The sequence below is a fragment of the Phytophthora sojae genome (assembly GCF_000149755.1).
Source record: "Phytophthora sojae unplaced genomic scaffold PHYSOscaffold_2, whole genome shotgun sequence".
Lineage (NCBI taxonomy): Eukaryota > Oomycota > Peronosporomycetes > Peronosporales > Peronosporaceae > Phytophthora > Phytophthora sojae.
Window position 1 is genome coordinate 3675273 of NW_009258116.1, and position 11629 is coordinate 3686901.

Here is an 11629-nt window from a genome sequence, read left to right on the forward strand (position 1 = left end):
AGTACTTCACAAGTATGCATGCTTACTACCACCCAGCCACAGTTTGGAGAAATCACTGGCATTGCTGGATAATGACACACCACTACTGCCAATCGAGACTGTTGCTATCCAAGCGTCCACCTTGAAGCGGCTCGCCTGTTCTGCATTTTGTCTGTTTGGCGAAGAGTGCAAGGCTACGTTCATAGAAGATATTCAAGGGCATCAAACAGCTACCTGTGACCGAAGAACTCTTAGTCCAATCGAGAGAAAGGGTGGCATTACCAAAGGAGTGAAGAAACAAAGGAAATATGATTCACGACCAGTTCAAGCTCGCCTGAAGGCAGCCTCTGTGGCTGCACAGGTCGATTTTGAGGAGAGTTCACTTCAGCAGAACGGAGACGTCAAGAAAAACCAACGCAGACTTGCGATCAGAAAAATGTGCGCCGATGTTGAAAGTCTTCGAAGCCATTTAGTCGAGAGTCTTGGCGTTTTATGCTCTGGTCGACAGCATCCTGACCCTCAACAAACGTTTTCAGAGTGGATAAAGTCTCTACCAACACTCGAGACACTAGAGCGCGAGCGCCGATACCAGCAGGAACAGCGTCAGCGTCAGATCCTCGAGCAACAATACCAAAGAGAAGCTATACGCCGACGAGAACGGGACGAGTGCACCCTAATGTCCGCGAATGACTACAACGTTCCCGAAGAAAGCGAGCTATCAGTGCAACAACAGAAGCACGAGCAAATACTTCGCATGCAAGCTGAAATCCGGCGGCTTGAGCAAGGTGATTTAAACGAGGACCCCAAGTTGAAGGTGAATGCGAAAGGGGAGCAGGGCCCATCGAAAAAGGAAAAGCTCGCGATTCAAGAGCGTCAGCGCCTACAGCAACTTGAAGACCAAAGGCGCGAAGGACGGGAGCTCGAGAGAATGCGCCGCGAAGACCTTTACTACGTAGAACGCATTCTGGAAGCTAAGGCGAAGGCGAAGGAGGAACAGGAGAAACGAGAGAAATCCGGGGCTCTTCAGAAGAATGCACTTGAGGAGCAGCAGAAGCACATTGCTCGAATGCGGTTGCTATATGCTGAGAAGCGCATTGCCGATCGCGAAACTCTTGCAATGCGAGCGGAAGATCTGCTTAGCAGGCAGATGCGTTTCCGAGAGGCCGAGAAACTGAAGGAGGAGCTGCAGAATGAATGGCACGAGCGGAAAGTTATGCAAACTGAGGAGCATGACTCTCGCTCACGTTGGATGCTTTGGGATCGCATGATGGCCAAACAACAAGAGGCCGAGTTGAAACAGCAGAGAGCAGAAGCGCGGCGATTGAAGCGGCAGCAGCTTCGACAAGAAAAGGAGGCTAGAGCTGCATGGATCGAATGCTGGGACGAAAACGGCAACCGATACTTCTACAACTCCATCACAGGTATCTCACAATGGGAAGCACCTCCTACAAGTTGATCCTGGGAACTATTTTTTTTGGCCGTCGTGAGTGAGCCACAAACACGAGACGAACCTTGCCTTCTTCTTCATCAACATTATTTAACGTATGTACGTAGACGATTCACAGCTCATCACACTTATTACTCTTTCTCCACTTTCTCAACTGGGATCCACTCAAGTGTTCCGTCAGCATTCTCAATGGAAGCCCACTCGACAACATCCCCAACACCTTCGACTCGGCCCCAATCATCCAATCCCTCGAGTCCATTACTTTGGCCCCACCCCCAGTCGGAGCCCGAGTACTGTTCACCGCTGGGGAAAATTTGCTGGCCCGCAAAGTCGAAGAACTTCTCCCACTCCTTGACTGCTTGCACATCTTCAGATAGTTTAGATCTGTTGCGCTTGATGAGCTGCTCCATCTTCTTGTGGAAAGTTGTATCGGTGGCTAGCTTAATTGCCAATTCCACATACTCGTCCAAAGAGGAAGCAACCAGGTCGTTGATCCCCATTTGCTGATAAAACCCGTACGTGATTCTCGAGGCCCAGAGTTCACTCGGAAAAGTCACAACAGGAACGCCAGCTGCAAAAGCCTGCAATGAAGCTCGGGGCCGCGTCATGTGCAAACTCGCAACAACGGCGTCTGCTGCTCGCATCAGCATTGTTTCTTGTTTCTGATCGACGTCCGTGAGAAAGTGAAGCCGAGCTGGGTCGACACTCGCTGATTCCATCCGTTCTTGAAGCTGATTTCTCCAAACTTTACGGTTCGAAGTTGATAAAAGGAACACATGAGCCTTCTTATCAGCCTTGAAAATCCTTGCGACAGCAGCATCGAAGTCGGGGTGAATGTGAATAATAGACTAGAAAAAAAAACATAACAATGACTCAACACCAAACTTCAAGACTGACATGACGTAGGCGCACTTACCTCAATAGCTAGATAGAAGTGAAAGTCTGACGGAATATCGAAGCGTTCTTCGATTGCGCGGCGAACTTGGTCGCGACTGACGCTCTTTTTTGGCAATGGCGGGAGCTTGTGGAAGATGCCCATTCCTCTGCAGAAGCCAAATCAACCAAATGCAATATATAGTGAGCTTCAACGCGTTTTGTGGACGAGAGTTCAGCTTTTCACGCTTGCGTTGGCTGTTCTTACCTAAATTGGTACACGGCTTCCGAATAGTGCGAGTTGGAGTTCTCGTGTTCGTGCTCGCTGGTGAGATAATAATCCATTGTTGGTACACCCGACGTGTCGGCATTACCCCACCAAACAGCTTGAACCTTAGCAAGCCGATCAAGTGACACGAAGTACGTTGTTTTGTCCATCCCGAGCTGTACAACGAAGTAGGCAGGTAAATTAACACCGATTCATCAATACAGCTAAAACGCTACGGCACCAACCTCGGGGTAAATGATAACGTCCATGTTCCAGGCGCGAATTTCTTCACGTGCAATTCGTACGTCTTTCGGAAGAGCAACAATCTGTAACAGCAGAAATCAAGTTACCCAATAGGTGATTAGTTATTAGCTAGCCGGATTGATTCCAAGTTGCGTTGAACTCACCGTCTCGGTGATTGCTTCGACTTCCTTCACCACCTTCATTGACTTACTTTGGCTGATCGCAAAAACAATGATCTCGTACTTTTCGCGGTTGAACATAGGTATTAACTCCGACATGTAAAGCCCCACAGCCGAATTAAAAATGTATCGGGACACAAATCCAACCCGTAAGCGCCGCGGACCAATCTACGCAAGGAGGCATAGGAGATCAGTACAGCTTCAGTATAGGGAAATAGTCAACAATCAGAGTCACAAGTACCGCAGGTCTGCTGATATCCTCGCTTCGTTGAGTGTAGGGAAGTGGCACGATACCGTAACTTGCTACGTAATCTTCGCGCATAATCTGCCGTTGATACAGCAGCTGCCAGTACAAATAACCCATGGCTGACTTGAGCTCACGGTTGTTTCGGTTGTGCGCTGTCAGCGTGATTGCGGTGGATATCGAGACTCGATTCGGGTCTACTTCTGTCTTGTCGAGCGAGTCGACTGAATTACAGGGGACGATGTTAGCTTAAAAAGCCCCAGTGTTCCAGACTCAGGTTCACGAGGGGTGTCACTTACGGTTGTGCAGCAATGCCTCCACCTCCCGTTCAAAGCGATCTCGACTGTCATCAATCTCCTTTTGCGTCGATGGAAGTACACGGGGCAGAACCGTCGCTCTCATTACCATAATTCGAGTACGAGGGTGAAATCTGTCGTCGAAATCTTTCCCAAGAATCTATGACCACACGATAGTCGGAGTTGTTAGACATTGTTTATCGCATTGGTGCGTTCACAGCCGTTTCCACCTTACCTGATCATACATATCAATGCATTTCTGTGTCTCCCCAAGTGCCTCCAAGGTATCCGCAAGGTTTAACTGTAACAGTAAAAAATAAACGCACACAACGAGGTTAGCGCGTGATCAGGTAGCTCCGGTCGCAGCTATCAGCTTACCATGCCAGCAAGCAAGCCGAGACTAGAAGACCGCTGATATTCGTCCAGCGCAGTTTCAAACTGACCGGCGTTGGCCAGCAAGTTCCCGCGGTCATTGTGAAACACTGGCTCGTCCGGCCAGCGTTCGAGCGCCTCATTCAAACAGCGGTCGGCATGGTACCAGCCGTCCGTGACTCGAATAAGCTCGCACATTCTGCCGGTGGCATCTTTCGCCAGATTCTCCGCCTTCCCCGGCTCCGCGTGGCTTTCCAGCACGTTTATCGGTGTCTTGGCCACCTTGCTGTACTCTTTGAGCGCCTCCTCCCACTTACCCTGCGACTGCATCGCATCTCCCAGATTAATCGAAGCTTGGACCTCCATCGGGTTGAGCTCCAGCGCTCGACGGTAGTGTCGAATGGCTTCGTCCACCCGCCCCAACGACTTGAGGCAAATCCCGAGCGAGTTGTGGAAATTCTCCTCGCTCTCGTTCGCCTGCACGGCCCGACGCAGATACGACAGCGCCTGCTCCGACTCGCCGTCTTGATACAGCGCCAGCCCCAGCAGATGCTGCGCCTGCGGGTGGTCCGGGAAGATCTCGAGCACGTAGCGGTAGATCCGCGAGGCCGTGACGCGGTCCCTGGCGTTGTGCAGTCTCGCGCCGGCCTCCAGCGCGTCGTCGACACTCAGTCGGCCGTCCACGCCCGGCAGCAGGATGGACCCGACGGAGAACGTGCGCGTGGACAGCGCCACCATGTTGCCGTCGTTCTCCAGGCCCACGGTGAGCGCGTACGAGAGGCCGGGCACGAGCCCCGCCACGTGGAACGTCGTGTAGTTGAGGCTCTGGTCGAAGCACGACTCGTCCAGCTCGGCGGCGCCCGGGTCCAGCACCACGTCCGGCGGCACGTAGGCCGGCTGCATGAGCACGCACACGCGCGAGCGGTGCAGGCCGCCGCCCAGCAGCTCGCCGCGCACCTCGATCTCCACCTGCAGCTCCGTCTGCGCCAGCAGCAGACCGTTCAGCGGGTGCAGGATCTCCAGCAGCGGGAACGTGTAGTACGGCATGGGGTCGTTGAAGCCCGGCGACAGCGCCGCGGCCAGAGCGACGCAGACGCACGCGCAGGCCGCGCCCAGCCACGCCCAGCTGCGGGTCATCACGATGGTGCAGAACGTAGATCGCCTTGAAGCGGGTTTTGATTCGCGTATGATTTTGTCCAATCAGCGGCTTGCCGTGTTCGAGTGGCCACGATCTCGGCATCAGATTCACACACAGTCGCCGCTCGCTGTCCGCAGACGTAGATATCCTTCCGACTGAAGACACGATACGATGGCCGAGCACAACCGCTATGAGCACCCGCTGGTGAGCCGCTACGCCACCAAGGAGATGAGCGAGATCTGGTCGCCCGACCGCAAGTTCTCGACGTGGCGGCAGCTGTGGCTGGCGCTGGCCACGTCCGAGAAGGAGCTGGGCCTGGCCATCACGCAGGAGCAGCTCGACGCCATGAAGGCCCACCTGACGGACATCGACTACGAGTACGCGGCCGAGATGGAGAAGAAGTTCCGCCACGACGTCATGGCCCACGTGCACGCGTTCGGCAAGGAGGCGCCCGTGGCCATGCCCATCATCCACCTGGGCGCCACGAGCTGCTACGTGGGCGACAACGCCGACATCATCCAGATCAAGCAGGGGCTGCAGCTCATCCAGCGCAAGATGGTCAAGGCCATCAAGGTGCTGGCCGACTTCGCCCTCGAGTACAAGGACATGCCCACCATGGGCTTCACGCACTTCCAGCCGGCGCAGCTCGTGACGGTCGGCAAGCGCGCGTCGCTCTGGTTGCAGGACCTGTGGCTCGACTTCCAGCACCTGACGGAGCAGATCGACAGCCTGCCCATGCGCGGCGTCAAGGGCACGACCGGCACCCAGGCCAGCTTCCTGGACCTGTTCGAGGGCGACCACGAGAAGGTGAGGAAGATGCAGATTTCGGCGTGTTGTGAAAGAGACCCGCCGGGAATTACTGTACCGGTGGTGGAGGGAGGTTGAAGCGGCTGCTGACTCATCATGCTCTTTGGCTAAATGAATGATGCGCGAACAGGTCAAGAAGCTGAACGAGCTGGTGGCCGAGAAGATGGGCTTCAAGAAGGTCATCCCCGTCTCGGGCCAGACGTACACGCGCAAGATCGACTACTTCGTGCTCTCGATCCTGTCGGGCATCGCCCAGTCAGCCTACAAGATGGCCGGCGACATCCGTCTCCTTGCTAACATGAAGGAGATCGAGGAGCCGTTCGAGAAGAACCAGATCGGCTCGTCGGCCATGGCCTACAAGCGCAACCCGATGCGCTCGGAGCGCATCTGCAGTCTGGCGCGTTACGTCATCTCGCTGACGGACAACGGAGCGCAGACGCACGCCGCCCAGTGGTTCGAGCGCACGCTTGACGACTCTGCCAACCGGTACGTCCTGCTGATATCTCCTGGTTTGAGTTGTAGATCCGATTGCTGACTCTTTTTGCTTTGTACTTGTGCAGTCGTATGGTGCTGCCGGAGGCCTTCCTCGCCACGGACGTCATCCTGAACCTGATCACCAACGTGTCGGACGGTCTGCAGGTGTGGCCGAACGTGATCAAGGCCCACATCAAGGCCGAGCTGCCCTTCATGGCCACGGAGAACATCCTGATGGCCTGCGTGAAGGCCGGCGGCGACCGTCAGGAGCTGCACGAGGCCATCCGCACGCACTCGATGGAGGCCGGCAAGCGCGTCAAGATGGAGGGCGCCGCCAACGACCTGCTGGAGCGCATCGCCGCCGACCCGCTGTTCAAAGCCGTGCACGACCACATGGACGCGCTGCTGGACCCGTCGCTCTTCATCGGCCGCTGCCCGCAGCAGGTGGAGGAGTTCATCAGCGAGGAGATCGCCCCCATCCTCAAGGAGCACGCCAAGCTGCTGGAGGTGGAGAGCGTCGACGGCATCAACGTCTAAGCGCTTCAAGCGACGTCATTGTCGAGACACCAACGATTCCTAGCCACACGACGGCATTTTCCAAACACGAACCTCTCTATGTCATTGCACCCCTCGAAGTTGCCTTTTTGTGTGGTCTGCCTTGAAGGCAACTACCAGCCTGTCTAATCGCATACGGAGTGGTGTTGTGCACACCACCTTCGGGTGGTGGCCCCTCTTCGCAGAACCGCTCTCCACATACTAACGCCATGTCAAGCAGCTCGTCCAGTGGCTACTCGGACGAGGACCCGGAGGCGTCGGCCCCGAGCGCGGCGCCCCCGTCGGCCTCGCAGCTGGGCCAGGCGGTGGAGCTGGCCCAGATCTGCTCCTTCTGCTCCACGTTCCGCCAGCCGCTGCGTCTCCCGAGCTTCTCGCGAACGGTACGGCGTCGCTTGGGCCCCGCAGGTCCCGCCCCGCCGAGGGGGGCCTTCTACCTCGGATCCTGGGCCTCCGAGGGCGCGGGGGGAGTCACCGAGACGTCTACAGATGCCTCAGGACGCCCGCTACACGCCCGCGCCCTCTACATTTGGGATTTGTATGCAGGGCCCCAAGTTTCCGCCCCCGGACGCCAATGCTCACCTGCCTGTGCCAAACCTGTCTGTGTTGATATTAGGAGCTACAAGAAGCCATTCTGGGCGCTTCGAGCGGTGACACGACCCATGTGAGTGCGCGCACGTGGCTGCACACGTGGCAGGCGGGCGGTGGTGGTTCTGACGACGTTGTGCGCGCCTTCGTGGTTCTGTAGGTCGAATTGCTGGCCGAACTGCACTTCAAGTTGGCGCGCGAGCACCCGACGGCCAAAATGGAAAAAATGTGCGAGCGCGCTACTGCCTGCAATGCGACGAGGCTCTACAGCCAACGGTTGCGGCTACGGAATTGCTCACGTGTGTTTGGGGCTGATTGATGCGCAGGGTGCAAGACTGGGAGAAGACTTTGGCCAGGAAGCTGCAGGAAAACTGGAGGAAGGAGTTCACGGCCAATCCGATGGCTGGTGGCGTGACGTATCGCGAGTTGACGGCGTACGAACGGGTGGGTGTGGGTAGTTTTTAAGATATGGGGGGGTATCTGAATTGACGAAATCGTGGATTGGGGGAGCAGGTGAAGATCTTGGATGCGTTGTGTCATTGGAAGCTCGATACTTGCGCGGAGATCCACAAGCACATTGCAACGCTGCAGAAAGAAAACGACAACGAGGCGATTATGCGATTGGTGAGAAGGGGGTTCTGATGCGGGGATGTCTGAGCATCAAATTATGACTTGTGCTTGTATGCGTGAACACACAGCGAGCTGGGGAGATTGGTACGGATGATAATGGCGTTTCGTATTGGTACTTTGATGACGGATGCTGGATCTACGCGGAAGACAAACCTAGATGGCAGCGTGAGGAACGGTACGATTCGGCCGTGCAAACGTGTTAGTGTGGTTGTAGCCGTGAGCTAACAACTCGTGTTTTTTTGGTGAGTTAGAAAACCGTCGTATTTCGTGGAGTTTGCAAGCGCGAAACGCATTCGGTTATCGATTAACTTTGATCCGGACCATAATTCTTCGGCCCCACCCCTTCGCTTGCCTTTGAAATCGGTGGCTTTTGCTGACGAGATCAAAGAGGAAAAATTGAAGGACGAGGTGAAAGTGGAAGATGAGAGTAGGACGTCCGAGACGTTGAAAGTGGAGGCAATGACGGTGGAGATGGTGAAACAGGAACTAAAACTCGAGTCATCGTCGACAACTGAAGTTGATGAAACCACCCCATCGGTGGTCAAGGCCCCGTTGGATGTGAAAGAAGAGCAGAGAACCACTGCGTCGAATGGATCTGTTGGCAAGCAGGATGACGAAAGCTCCGCTAAGCCCCCTGTCCCGCAGCAATCATCCGCGCAGGAAGGCAATCCAGCATCGGCAGGCCGGCAGGGCGCAACCATCAACGCTTCTGGAAATGAGCCTCAAACGGTGGTCAATGAAGACGTTGCGGGCGAGCATGCCCAAGCAAGTGTGGTGGCGGTTATGGGTTCCAAAAAGCGCACGATTATTGATGACGATAGCAGTGACAGCAGCGACGCAGACACTGCTGAAAAAGCAACGCCAAAACAGGGGGATCACAAATCGTCTCCACCACCAAGGAAAAAGCGCAAATCGAGCCTTGAACCTTCGAACAGTGAAACAGCAGTTGATCCTGGCAAAGATACTGGAAAGTCGACGAACCCTGACGATCCGCACCCCAATGGGTCTGCCATTCCCGAACCGTCTAAACCTGAATGTGTAACATCGGATGACAAGGAAGCGGACTCATCGGCGCCGGCAGCCCAGTCAGGAGTAAAGGATTCCACCAGCGTGAGCTCGTCTCAAGCGACATTGCCGTCTGATGGTAAGGAGGCGAGCGCATCAAGTACGTTAAAAGAAGACAATGAAGCGACTCCAAAGGGCGACAAGGATGGTGTCGGGGACGTGAGTAAAACTGACGGTGCTACAGATGCAGAGAAGGCGTCGGGTCCTGCCTCGACGTCGCCGACTGATCCAGCCGCTGCACCTGAATCGTTTGACATTACCTGCGAAAGTTGCAAGAAAAGCTACGATATGAGGTATGTAGACCCTCCGTTAGTGGAGCGTCCTTCTGACGAGTGGCGATGTTTCGAGTGTCTCGTTAACGACGCACGCGGTTGGCCTCGACGACGAAAATCTACCCCCAAGGAGCCTTTCTCGCCGCGAGCGGATAGCCACAGCAAGGAATCGTCTTCTAGGAAACGAAGCTCGTCGTCTAAGGCACGAAGCAGTTCTTCATCGTCGAAGAAGTCGAAGAAAAGCTCAAGTAAAAGCCGCTCTAGCTCATCCTCCAAGAAGAAAAGCAGCAGCAGCTCCTCCAAACGGAAATCGTCAAGCAGCAAGAGCAGTTCGAGTAAAAAGTCGTCATCGTCGTCATCCTCGAAAAAGCACAAGAAGCGCAAGTCGTCGTCGTCATCCTCGCACCATCACCACAGCAGCAGTCACGGCCACCACCGCAGGAGGCATCGCAGTCACCATTACCATGAGGAATTTGCAAAGCTTGTTGGTTTGTTCCGTGAGCGTCAGGAGCAACGTCTTGGGATCGAAGAAGCACGGATAAAGGGAGATCTTCAGATGGCTTTTGATGAAGCCCCTCAAGGGTGGCGCGTAGTGAGCTCAACGCTTGACGATTTGCGAGGGCTGATTCAGTCTCTATCGGGTGGTTCGCTTGAACAAGACCGACTGAGAGGCAGACTCATCTTGATCATGAAGGATCAAGAAAAAATCGAAGAGGAAAGGCGCAAGCAACAAGAGCTTGCTTGGAATATTCTTCCACGTCGGCAGTCTTCGCGCATTGCGATCGGGCGAATGAAGAACCAAACCGGTCAAGACTCGGACGTAAGTGCAAGTGTGTTGGTGGTATTACTTTTACTGTGAGTGAGTCTTAACTATCGTTGTGTATAGGCGGAAGATGGGTACTCTGATGAAGATGTTGAGAGCCGGCGTCCGGGCTTGCGATCAAGAAGATCCCACCCTGATGGTGCCGATGGCCAGCAAAAGCATGACCGGTACGTTTCTTGGTTGCTGGTTTTGCGATTTGTGTTGGTGTGCTCACTCTGTTTTATTTTATCTGGACTTTAGAGCGTGGCGAGCGCGACGACGTCACCAGGTTTCAGACGATGATATGGACCTTGACGACGACGACGACTTGGATGGCGCTGGTGGGCCCAGCCCTGGGAACTGGATTGACTGGTCACTGGTTAAGGGAGGTCCTCGCTGTCTGTCAACTGTCTGCTTAGCGCTCGTGAACCGACTATTGAAAGAGGAAGCATCGGTGAGTGGGTTTGACTCGCATGCCCGTTTCGAGTTTGCCATTTATCTTCTCACTGTGATCGAATTGCTTGACCACAGGATCTATTCTCTCGCCCTGTGGACCCCGAGCTCGATGGTTGCCCGAACTATTTGTCTGTGATTGACCACCCCATGGATCTTGGCACGATCCGGTCACGTGTTGAAACCAGTTTTTATCGGGTACAGCTTGGAAATACTTCTCACTGCATCTTGCGATACATTTTCTAACCACAATTCATATGTTGCTCAGAAATGGGGATTATTTAAGAAGGACGTTGAACTGGTCTGGCAAAATTGCCGTACATTCAATGCTCCCGACACGATGGTTGTGCAGTTTGCCGACTTGCTCTCCAAGTTATCTCGCTCCATGTGCAGCGCCGCAGAGAAGAACGGCGTTGATCGTATGAAGGACAAGGGAAGTGGTGGTGATGAGAGTGGCCACGACAGTGAGGACAGCTTGAGCGACGCGAGCAAGGCTGAGTCTCGTAGCAGTGTCAACAAAGCGTGGACCGAAAGCAGTGCCTCCGAAAGTAGCGATTCGAGCGACAGTGGATCTTCTTCTGATGGAGACAGCGACAGCGATAGTCGTAGCCGCAAACGGAGATCATCAGCTCGCACGTCTTCCAAGAAGCCACGGACTCGGTCGCTATCTACACGATCAAGGAGAACCAGTAGTAGTCCAGCAAATACCCGGGTCAGTCGAAGCACGCGAAACAGCTCGTCCAAGAAGCGCCCCGCGCCGACGTCAAGCAGCGAGGAATCTTCGGCTTCTGAAGACGAGCAAGTGGTGTCTCCTGTCCGGAAGAGTCGACGGCCTCCGCGAGGATCTTCTTCCAAACCCGAGCGTAAAGCGGATCCCCCGACAGAGGAGGAAGAAGACTTCAGCGACGCAGACAGCGCGAGTAATCGCCCCCCGCCGCCGCAAAATG

General features: G+C 54.8%; 7 protein-coding genes across 7 annotated transcripts; 5 read left to right on the plus strand and 2 right to left on the minus strand.

Annotated features, from left to right (window-relative positions):
• Positions 1 to 415: 415 nt before the first annotated feature.
• PHYSODRAFT_477977 (hypothetical protein) lies at positions 416 to 1435 on the plus strand (the record flags this gene model as incomplete). The annotated part of the gene is made up of 1 exon (XM_009520902.1): positions 416 to 1435. One exon carries the CDS (start codon positions 416 to 418, stop codon positions 1433 to 1435), a length of 1020 nt encoding a protein of 339 aa, XP_009519197.1.
• A 122-nt stretch (positions 1436 to 1557) lies between these two features.
• Positions 1558 to 2465, minus strand: PHYSODRAFT_481972 (hypothetical protein; the record flags this gene model as incomplete). The annotated part of the gene is made up of 2 exons (XM_009520903.1): positions 1558 to 2274; positions 2343 to 2465. The coding sequence occupies 2 exons, from the start codon at positions 2463 to 2465 to the stop codon at positions 1558 to 1560; spliced, it is 840 nt and encodes a 279-aa protein (XP_009519198.1).
• A 98-nt stretch (positions 2466 to 2563) lies between these two features.
• Positions 2564 to 5038, minus strand: PHYSODRAFT_481240 (hypothetical protein; the record flags this gene model as incomplete). Its single annotated transcript, XM_009520904.1, has 8 exons — positions 2564 to 2743; positions 2813 to 2893; positions 2975 to 3157; positions 3231 to 3457; positions 3533 to 3689; positions 3765 to 3830; positions 3908 to 4141; positions 4184 to 5038. 8 exons carry the CDS (start codon positions 5036 to 5038, stop codon positions 2564 to 2566), a joined length of 1983 nt encoding a protein of 660 aa, XP_009519199.1.
• A 172-nt stretch (positions 5039 to 5210) lies between these two features.
• On the plus strand, positions 5211 to 6857 carry PHYSODRAFT_325085 (hypothetical protein; the record flags this gene model as incomplete). The annotated part of the gene is made up of 3 exons (XM_009520905.1): positions 5211 to 5846; positions 5977 to 6332; positions 6407 to 6857. 3 exons carry the CDS (start codon positions 5211 to 5213, stop codon positions 6855 to 6857), a joined length of 1443 nt encoding a protein of 480 aa, XP_009519200.1.
• A 337-nt stretch (positions 6858 to 7194) lies between these two features.
• Positions 7195 to 8448, plus strand: PHYSODRAFT_484903 (hypothetical protein; the record flags this gene model as incomplete). The annotated part of the gene is made up of 7 exons (XM_009520906.1): positions 7195 to 7255; positions 7499 to 7536; positions 7621 to 7688; positions 7787 to 7871; positions 7974 to 8084; positions 8159 to 8278; positions 8338 to 8448. Coding segments are annotated over 7 exons (594 nt in total), but the record flags the coding sequence as incomplete, so codon positions are not given.
• A 995-nt stretch (positions 8449 to 9443) lies between these two features.
• On the plus strand, positions 9444 to 10286 carry PHYSODRAFT_487710 (hypothetical protein; the record flags this gene model as incomplete). The annotated part of the gene is made up of 1 exon (XM_009520907.1): positions 9444 to 10286. The coding sequence occupies one exon, from the start codon at positions 9444 to 9446 to the stop codon at positions 10284 to 10286; it is 843 nt and encodes a 280-aa protein (XP_009519202.1).
• Positions 10287 to 10760: 474 nt separating this feature from the next.
• On the plus strand, positions 10761 to 11049 carry PHYSODRAFT_380813 (hypothetical protein; the record flags this gene model as incomplete). The annotated part of the gene is made up of 2 exons (XM_009520908.1): positions 10761 to 10880; positions 10951 to 11049. Coding segments are annotated over 2 exons (219 nt in total), but the record flags the coding sequence as incomplete, so codon positions are not given.
• Positions 11050 to 11629: the final 580 nt, after the last annotated feature.